The following is a 10616-nucleotide window of genomic DNA, read 5'->3' as shown; positions in this document are numbered from 1 at the left end:
TTCCCAGGAACATTTTTATTTGAAAAAAAATTCATTTTAAGAAAATATTGGAAAAGATTTCAAAACATTTCTAAAGATTTTCAAAAAAATATCTGGAAGATTTTGAAGGTATTTTTTAATTTTTTTAAAGTTTTAGGAAAAATTCGAATAATTACAAAAAATATTTAGAAGATTTAGAAGCGTTGAAGAGATTTGAAACAAAATTTTATTTAAAAACAGCTAATTTTGAAGAAAAATTTTATTTTTTTAAATTCCGAAAAAAATAAGACTTTAAAGAATTTTGAAAGGTTTCAAGAAAATATTAATTTTTCTTTAAGTTCACAAGAAAAATTTAAATTGTATTTCATTTTGAAAAATTAATTTTAAGAAAACATTTTTTTTTTCAAGTTTTTAATAGTTTTGGAAAAAATTAGAAGAATTTAAAAAAATATTTAAAAGATTTAGAAGTTATGAAAAGAATTTAAAAAATGTATAATTTGAAAACAAGAAATTTTGAGGAAAAAGTAAATTTTTGAAAATTTCGAAAAAAGAAGTTTTTAAATTTTGAAATGTTTCAATATAATGGTATAATTCTCTTTAGATATCTAAAAACATTTAAAATAATTTTTAATTTTGAAAAAGTATTTTTAAGATAATATTTAAAAGGATGTCAAAACATTAGAAAAGATTTTCAAAAAATAATCTGGAAGATTTTAAGGTAATTTTTGTATTTTTAAAACGCTTTAAATAATATTCAAATAATTTAAAAAAATATTTATAAGATTTAGAAGTTGTGGGAAGAATAAAAAAAATTAATTTGAGAACACCAAATTTTGCAGAAAAAGGCGATTTTTTTTAATTTCGTAAAAAAAGTTTTTTTTAAATTTTGAACGGTTTCAAGGGAATAATAAAATTTTCTTTAGATTTCTAGGAACATTTAAAATGATTTTTTATTTATAACAAAAAAAATTTAAGAGAATATTTAACAACATTTTTAAGAAAATCTGGAAGATTCTAGGCAATTTTGTTTTAAGTTTTAGGAAAAATTCAAATTATTTATAAAAGAAGGTTAAGAACATTTTTTTAAATTTCGAAAGAAACAATCTTTTTAACAACTTTGAACGTTTTCGTTAGATTCATACGACAATTTTTAATGAGTTTATGTTTTGAAAAACTAGAATAAGATAATAATATAAAATAATATTTAAAAAGATTTAAAAACATTTCAAAAGCTTTTCAAAAATTAATCTGGAAGATTTCAAGGTAATTATTTTACTTTTAAAAAGTTTTAGGAAATATTAAAATAATTTTAAAAAATATATTTAGAATTTATGAAAAGATTAAAAAAACATTCAAATTGAAAAAAATTCAGAAAATATATAAAATATTTTTAAGTTTCTTCTAAACTTCTAAAAGACCTTTTAAGCTGACTCGAATATTGCCTAATATGTTGTAAATTCAACAAAAGATTTTTAAAAATCTCTTTAAAATGTTCTAGATTTTTTTTCGGCACATCTGAAATCTTCAAAAATACATATCAATTTTCTCAAGAATCTTGGAAAAATTATATTTATATAACTTTAAAAAGAATCTGATAATAGTTATTCGAAATTTTTATTTTCCATTCAAAATTATTTTTCAAAAATTTACCAATTTCGGATGTTTGATGTGAGGAATTTCTCCTCGGAAAGCTTCGTAAAGTTGCGTCAAGTAGGAGAACATTACTAGTTTATCAGGTACATCGCAGGCTGCCATTTCTTCGCCAGTCATTATCTAAAATAAAAATGTTAAATTATAAAAATGACGATTAAATAAGTTTGTCATGATAATAAATTGGATTTAAAAATGATAAATTACAGGAGATATGCTGAGTTCCTTCTCCAAGATGTCAAAAGCGAGTTGATTATTCTCAGCTGCTTCTTCGGCTTTTAGAGACTGAAAGTCGATCAAATCAGGCCGATATCTGTGGATGACGGCACAAAGGGCTAAACCATTTTTGAAAGAAACGCCCATGTCAACTATTTGAACTGAATCGTAGAGAGCCACCTGTTTTTGTAACCAGTGAATCAACGTGTCTGGATGCACTTGAGTATCTGTTTCAAAGCAAAAAAATTAAATTGCAAAGCATACATTAACAGAGATGAATCAGAGAGTAGGGACCGTCTATAAACTAAATTACCAATTTTGAGCAATTTTTTACGCTCCCGCTAAGATTTCAAGTTGAAATATATTCCATTTTTAACAAAATAGTTAAACTTTCAAAAAAACAAAATTTTCTACTAAAAGATTAAAATTTTCAACCCGAATTAACGAATTTTCAATAACAAAAAAAGGAGACAAATATTCAATAAAATAGTTAACCTTTTAACTAAATACTTAAATTTTCTAACATAAAAAATAAATTTTCAATCCAAAAGAACCAATTTTTAACAAAGAAGATGAATTTTCGAAGAGAAAGATAACTTTAACAAAATAATTGAATTTTTCACAAAATAATTCAACAATTGGATTAATAACTAACTAGTTGAACTTTTAGTCAAGAGACAAATTTTCAACAAATTAAATTATGAACTTTGAAAATAAAAAGATTATTTTCAACCAAGAAAGATGACTTTTGTACTACAAAAAATGAATTTTCAATCGCAAAGGAATAATAAAAAAAAGTTAAATTTTAGACCAAAAAAGATGAGCTTAACAAAATAGTTGAACTTTAAAACCAAAATGACATTTTTTAGGTACCTGTTGAAACGTTAATTTTTACCTAAAAAAGATATGTTTTCAACCCAAAAATGGAAACGTCATATTTTTAGTTTGACAAATTATTTTTAAAAATGTATAATTTTTAACCAGTGAAGTCAAACAAAAAGACGAATTTTTAACAAAAAAGATTTATTTCCTACCCAAAAAGATAAATTTTCTACTAAATACATGAATTTTCTACGAAATAATTCATTTTTAACTTACAAAGGAATTATAAGAGAAAATTATTCAATCTTTTTTTGACTTATTTAAAAGAATGTAAAGCTTTTATAGACAAATTTTGCAATTTTGAAAGATCACAAAATAAAAAACGATTTAAATAATTTTAAGAGATGATTTGAATTTTTAAAGCTATTCGAAAATAAGTAAAAACTTGTCCAGATTTCCAAATTTTGGTAATGTACATTTTTGAAGATTTCGTAAAAAGATCGTTATATTTTTAATTAAAAAAATTAATTTTCAACAAAAAAAAACGATAAAATTTTCAACCAGTTGAAGATAATCAACAAGGTGATTGTTTAACAGAATAGATGAATCCTCAACAAACAAAAAATTTAATTTGACCAAAAAAATTAATTTTCTAATCAAAAAGACGAATTTTCTACCAAATATATAAATTTTTTATTTAAAAATTAAACATTTTCAACAAAAAAATAGAATAGATAATTTTTAACCAAAGAGGCGAAGTTAGAAAAAAATTAATTTTTAACAAAGTAGTTCAACTTTCAATCGAGTAGTTAGATTTTCAATAAAATGTATAAATTTTGAAGCAAAAAAGGCGAATATCTACAAAAAAGTTCTATTTTCAACCAGGAAATAGGATTTTTCAGAAAAGAAGTTCATTTTCTACCACAAAGAAAAATTTTTCAAACAAGTTGAATTTGATTCAACTTTAATTTAAAAAAAAAAGAACTTAAAGAAATAGTTCAAAAAAATAGTTACAATTTTAACCGAATATTCGAATTTTTTAATGTAAAAAGATGTATTTTCCAACAAATTATCCAATTTTCAAACAACAAATATTAAAATTAAGCACTTGAATTTATAACCAAATAGTTTCAAGCCCAAAATATGATTTTCAACAAAAAATGAATTTTCTACAATATAGTTCAATTTTCAAAGAAACAGTTAAATTTTTTACAAAACAGTTTAATTTTCTATCAAAAGAGTTGAGTTACAATTTCTGCAAAATAATTAAATTTTCATCACGAAATTGTTGAATTTTCAAACCAAAAATACGAATTTTCAATAAAAAAAATCATTTTTAACTAAATCTTTGGATTTTCCAACGAAAAATATGAATGATCAAATATGAAATAAATTTTTAACCAAATAATTTAATTTTTAACTAAAAAAGATCAATTTTCCAACAAAAATGGAATAGTAGAATTTTCAGTTAAGGAAATTAATTTTTAAAAAATGAAACGAGTTTTCAACACAATACTTCAATTTTCAACCAAAGAGATGAATCTTCAACGAAAAAAATGAATTTAAAAAATTAAATTTTCAACCCGAAGCTGCTGAATTTTTAACCGAAAAACGTTAATTTTCAATTTAAAAAATGATTTTTTACCATATCATTGAATTTTTGAACGAAAATATGAATTTTCAAATAAGAAGTAAATTTTCAACCAAATAGTTTAATTTTTAACTAAAAAAAAAAAACAAATTTTCCAACAAAAATGGAATAGTTGAATTTCCAATTAAGACAATTAGTTTTTGAAAAATAAAACGAGATTTCAACAAAATAGTTCAATTTTCAACCAAAGAGATGAATCTTCAACCAAAAAAATTAATTTTTAAGAAATTAGTTAATTTTTTAACCTAGTAGTTGAATTTTCGACTAGAAAAGATAGCTTTTCAAGAAAAAATAGTAACAATTTCTGCAAAATAATTAAATTTTCAACCCCGAAATGTTAATTTTCTATAAAAGATTAATTTTTTAACCAAATCTTTGAATTTTTGAACAAAAAATATGAATTTTCAACTAAGAAATCAATTTTCAACCAAATAATTCAATTTTCAACTAAATAATTGAGTTTTAAAGTCAAAAATATTTTTTTTAGAACACAGTTAAATTATAAACAACATTTTTTTCATAAATGAAAACTGAAATTTCTACCAAAGAGGTGGTGTTTCAACAAAATGGTTGAATTCTCAACCAAAAACGTTGATTTTTTTGTAGCAAAATAGTTCATTTTACAACAAAATGATTAAATATTCAACCAAATAGTCGAATTTTTAACCAACGCAGATAACTGTAAAAAATATAAAAGTACACTTTCCTATAAAAAAGAATTAATTTTCAACCAAAAATAGTTGTATTTTTGTATTGGTTTCTATTGATTCAGTTCGAGCATAAACAAAAGAAAAACGAGAAAAAGCTAAAGTTTTTGTAAAACAGTAAAAAAGAGAAGTATTCTTTAAAAAATGGAAAAAGAAGAGAATAGGGGAAAGAGTGTGAAGTGTAAAATATGAAAGTGACTTTCAAACTTCGCAAAATTCGCAAAATTTCTTGAAATTTATCATTAGGAAATGTACCCCCTCTACCGTATCAAAAAAAATATCTGCAAAGTGGTTAACAGAGATTGGATAATAAATGAAAAATTCTCACCTCTCCTACGTCGTTTTTTAGGAACATCAATTGTCGAATGAACAGGAGGTTGCTTGATACTTTCCGGGTCATCAGTGTCTAAAAGGCCTCGTACTTGAATCGGAGTTACTGAATGAATATTCAAGTTCGGATACCTTTAAAGAAAAATTAATTTTATTTTAAAAATATCCCGTAATTTAGGTTTAAAATTAGAGGATAGTTTTTGAAAGTAGTTAAGAATAATGCTCTTGAAAGATATAAAAAAAAAAAAAAAGAAATTGACCTCGTGTGTGGATCTAAAGTATAGGCAGCGTAATCCCTGTTGAGATTTTCGGGTGTTGTTTGGCCCAAAAGTCTGTACATCGATTCACGCTCAGCAAGAACTTCCAGAGGATTTAAATTAGCGCCCCATCCCTTGATGGCCCAACAAGCATCAAGAGAGCTTAAAAAGCCTCTTGCGCATCCGGATCCGGTCGGCCAAAACGGCTGCAATAATTATAAAATTGTTAATCGCAAAATTGATTGATGAATTATAGAAACACAGACCTCGCATTCACTTCAGAAATCAAAAATAATAGTGTAAATACTGTCGAAAATTCGAAAAAATAGGGTCAAAATAGTGCTATGACATTTTTCCAGTATTAAACTTTATTTTAAATGCAATTTATTTTTTAAGCAGAATATCCCGCTGTCTAACTCAATATTTTTGAGAACATATTAAATATCAACTTTATCATGTTTATTTAAAATGTTATTATTTGGTCTAAAAATTACCAAAAATCATATTTATTTATCGTAGGCTTCAGACTTTTCCTTTTTACTCTTTTTTTCTCATTTTTCCACTTAAATGCGAACCACTAAAGCTAAAAAAATTCCACTTGAGGTAATAAAATCTCAGCTGCAAATGGAAGCACTCCAAGTCGAACTGTTAAATATTGAACTTTTAAAATTGAAATTTAAAAGTTTTTAATTTAAAAAATTTGCATTCGAATGCTCAATAATTTACGCGTATAAAATTTAAGGTACTAACATTTTTCAATATAAAAAATTATGAATCCACGTTATCATTTTCAATGCTCTAAATTAAAAAATCAATCAAAGAACTTTAAAATGTTCAAAGTTATACAATTTTAAGGAATTTAAAGCTAGAAACATTAAATATTCAAAAATTACAAAATTTGTGATTGAACACTTCTTAAATTAGAAATTCAATTATTTTCTTTTTAAATAGTTTAAACATTCTTGGAAAGCTTTACAATTTTATTTCGAAATCTTGAGAAATATAGAAGTTGTTTTAAATTTGTTTTAAATTTAAAACTATTTTGGAAATTTTTTCAGAACTTCTAAATATCTGTCAAAATTAATTGAATTTGTCCTACAATTTTCAGAAAATCCTGCAAATTTTAGAATATTTCTTTACAATTTGAATGTATAAATAACAATCGAACATTGATTATTTGTAGGCGAAATTTGAGTAATTGTAAGAGATATGCAGAAGTTTTGAAAATATTCAAACTTAATGTAAAACTTGAAATTATAGCCTAATATAAAACAAAATGTAGCTTTTCGCAGATTTTAAACAACAAAAATTAGGTTATTTTCAAGAATTGTGAAAGGCTTCAAAAGAATAAAAAAAAATTGTTAAGATTCCTAGGAAAATTACAAATACATTTTCACTTCGAAAAATTATTTTAAGAGAATATTTAAAAAGTTTTTCAAAGATTTAAACAAAATTTGCAAAAAAGATTCTAGAAGATTTAAAGAAAACATTCTAAAATTTGCATGATAATATTTAATCTTTTTAAAACTCCTAAATATCTCTTGAAATTACTCAAATTTTTTCTACAAATGTTCATTTGTAAATTATACATCAAAATTAAAAAATTTCACTTACAAATTAAGCATTTTTCATGTGCAACAGTTAAAAGGCTCTTCGAAATTTTAACAATTCCAGGCTTTCTATGTCAAACAATTCAGTTAAAGATTCTTTACTTTTAAATATTTAGTTTCAATTTACTTGTCTTAAATAAAAATTCAAATATTGCTAAATATTCAATAATTAATCTTTTCTTTTCATTAAAACGTTTAAGTTTTAACGTTAAAATCGAAAAATTCTTAAATTTTGAACTAATTTAAAATCGTTTTGTCAAATTGATATTTTATTCTCTTTTTACTACTTAAAGTATAGATAAATTGAAAAAATGTATTTATTTATTAAATAAAAATGTCTTTTATCCAAAATTTTTAACATCAAAGGCTTTTATTTTTTATTTATTCAAGTCTTTAAGAAAGCACTTAAAAATTCATTAAATTAAAAATGTAAGCTAAGAATTAAAATTTTTAATGGAAATTTTTTAATGTAAACAAATTTTGAATTACGCACTATAAGCTAAATAATAGCATAATTGAAACAATTCAACTAATTATTTAAAAACTGTTCAAAACAAACGTGGACATATTTTTTTGCATTATTTGGTTCAAAATTGAATTATTTTTTTGAAAATTTAACAATTTTGTTAAAAAGTCATACTTCTTAGTTGAAAATTCCTATTTTTTGCTCGAAAATACAATATTATACAATTATAATCTTTTTTAACCAATTTTTTTGGGTTCAAAACTCATCTCTTTCTATAGAAATGGCACCCTTTTTAATTAAAAATGCAAATGGCTGGTTTAAAATTAATCTGTTTCGGTTGAAAATACATTTTTTAAATCAAAGTTTAATTGTTTTGTAAGAAATTAAACTATTTATATGAAATTTTGTTTATTTTGTTGAAAATTCACCTTCCTTGTTAGAAAATTATTTTTCCTTTGTCAAAAATGCCACTATTTGCTTTAAAATAAATCTGTTTTAGTTAAAGATTCAAGTACTTTGTTGAAAATTTATTTTCGATTAATAAATCCAGTTGTTTATTATCTTACATTCAATTTTATTGAAATATCAACGATAACATTTTTCGTCAAAAATTCTTCTTTTTAGATTGAAAATTAAACTTCTTGGATGAGTTGAATTACATTCTTAACAGTTCTTTTTTTATTGATGAAGTTTCATCATTTTAGTTGAAAATTTATTTATTTATTTTTTTTAAATGACTTCCTGAAACTAAAAACTTGACTATTTAGTTGAAAGTTTAAGTGATTGGTTGAAAATTAACATTTTTGTTGAAAATACACACTCTCCCGTAGAATATTAAACTATTTTATAAAACATTTTTTTTTTGCTAAAGAATTCAACAATTTGGTAGAAAATTGAGCTATTTTGTTGAAAATGTATGTATTCTCTCACAAATTCTTTTTTTCATAGTGAAAAATTGATTTCTTTGGTTCAAAATGCATTTTTTTAGTTGAAAACTGCTCTATTTTTTATGATAAATCATATTCTTGGTTGGAAAATTCAAATGTTTTGTAAACAATTAATCTGTTTCGTGGAGAATTGAAGTTTTTTTTAAATTCGTTTTTGTTCGTTAAACCCATCTTTTTTTTGTATTAAAATAGATTTTTTTATCTCAAATATCACATTTTTCGATGAAGATCCATAATTTTATTTTAAAATGTGTTATTTTTTGTTAAAATAAATTTTTTCAACTGAAAATTGAGCTATTTTTTTGAAAATTCAACTGGTTGTTGAAATTTAACTTTTTGTTAAAAAATCATATTTTTTGGTAGAAAATTCACCTGTTTCGTAGAAAACTCCACATTTTGTCTTCGAATTGCAACAATTTAGTAGACAATTCCTCTATTTGCTACTTCACGTCCATTTTTCAAACTAAATACTTGAAAATTTATGTAATTTGTTGAAAATTTATTTCTTAGTTTAAAAATTTATCTGCCTCATTGAAAATTAATCTGTTTTAGTTAAGGATTCAAGTATTTTGTTGAAAATTCGTTGTTTTTTTTTTGGTTAGACGCAAGTGTTTTTTTTTGTGTGTTTAAGTAAAATATAAACTATTACATCTTTCGTTAAAAATTCATTACTTTAGTGGAAAATTTATTTTTGTGGTTAACTGTTTTTGTGAAAAAATAAACTTTTTGTTGCGAATTCATATTCTCGGATTGGAGATGAGACTGTTTTATTGGAAAATATTTTTTTGTGGAAGCACGTATTTTTAGATTGAAAATGATATTCTTTTCTCAAAAAATTCCACTATTTCAAAATTTACATTTAATTGGTTAAAAAAAAAATTTTTTACTTAAAATTTAACTATTCCAGTTGCACATTCAACATTTTAGATGGAAATTCTTCTCTGGTTAAAAATTCCATATTTTTGGTTGAAAATTAATTTTTGGTTCACACTTTTATTATTTGGTTGAAAATTTAATAATTTTTTTCAACATTTAAATTTTAGAGTAGAAAATAATTCAGTTCGGTTGAAATTTCAACTATTTTGGTTTTGAAATTCAATCTTCTTAGTTACAAAATCATCTGTTTTAGTTTCAGATTCAAGTATTTTGTTGGAAATTCGTTTTCGCTTGTTAAACCCAACAGTTTTTTTATATTTAATTTAAAAATATACATTTTTTAAATATCAACTATTACATCTTTAGTTAAAAATCCATAATTTTAGTTGAAAATTAATTTTTTTTATTGTTAAAAAATTAAGTTTTTAAACAGAAAAATTAATTGTTTTGTTGAAAAGTCAACTATTTTTGTTAAAAATTAAACTTTTTGTAGAAAATTCATATTCTCGGGTTGAAGATTCGACTTATTTTCAGAAAATTTGGAGTTCTGGCTTGAAAATTAAACAATTTGATCGAAAATGTTTGTATTTTGTAAAAAATTCGTTTTTGCTGGTGAAACATTTATCTTCTTGGTTAAAAATTCGTCTTTCTATGTTGAAAATCCTATTTTTTTCGTACAAAATTGAACTTTTTGAATATTTATTTGGTTAAAAAATTTCCCTTAAATTTCCACAATTCCAGTTGAAGATTTATAATTTTAGTTGGAAATTCATCTCTGGTTAAAAATTCAACTATTTTCGGGTGATAATTCATCTTTTCTGTTCAAAATTTTCATTATTTGGTTAAAAATTTAATAATTTTGTTCAAAATTCAAATTTTTGCTTAGAAAATAATTATCTTCGGTTGAAATTTGAACTATTTTGGTATAAAATTCAATCTATTTGGCTGAAAATTTATCTGTTTTTCTGAAAATTCATGTTTTTGGGTCAAAAATACATTTTTTTGGTTAAAAATTCAACGGCTTGGTTGAAAATTAATCGGTTTTAGTTCAGGATTTAAATAGTTTGTTAAAAATTCATCTTTTCAGGTTAAATCATTTTAGATG

The 10616-nt window shown here is 22.9% G+C and overlaps 1 protein-coding gene across 5 annotated transcripts in view; it reads right to left on the bottom strand.

Annotated features, from left to right (window-relative positions):
* LOC117175814 (F-actin-monooxygenase Mical) overlaps positions 1 to 10616 on the bottom strand; it is a 153714-nt gene that overhangs the window by 72374 nt on the left and 70724 nt on the right. For all 5 annotated transcript variants that reach the window (XM_033365566.1, XM_033365569.1, XM_033365568.1 and 2 more), the window contains exons 6-9: positions 5616 to 5818; positions 5354 to 5487; positions 1837 to 2072; positions 1630 to 1752 (exon numbers count right to left, since the gene is read on the bottom strand). In XM_033365566.1, coding sequence (XP_033221457.1) covers positions 1630 to 1752; positions 1837 to 2072; positions 5354 to 5487; positions 5616 to 5818 — 696 coding nt within the window. The remainder of the gene's footprint in view (positions 1 to 1629; positions 1753 to 1836; positions 2073 to 5353; positions 5488 to 5615; positions 5819 to 10616) is intronic.

The sequence above is a fragment of the Belonocnema kinseyi genome, chromosome 7 (assembly GCF_010883055.1).
Source record: "Belonocnema kinseyi isolate 2016_QV_RU_SX_M_011 chromosome 7, B_treatae_v1, whole genome shotgun sequence".
Lineage (NCBI taxonomy): Eukaryota > Metazoa > Arthropoda > Insecta > Hymenoptera > Cynipidae > Belonocnema > Belonocnema kinseyi.
Note: the sequence above shows the minus strand (reverse complement) of the source record. Positions and strands in the feature narration are given on the sequence as shown.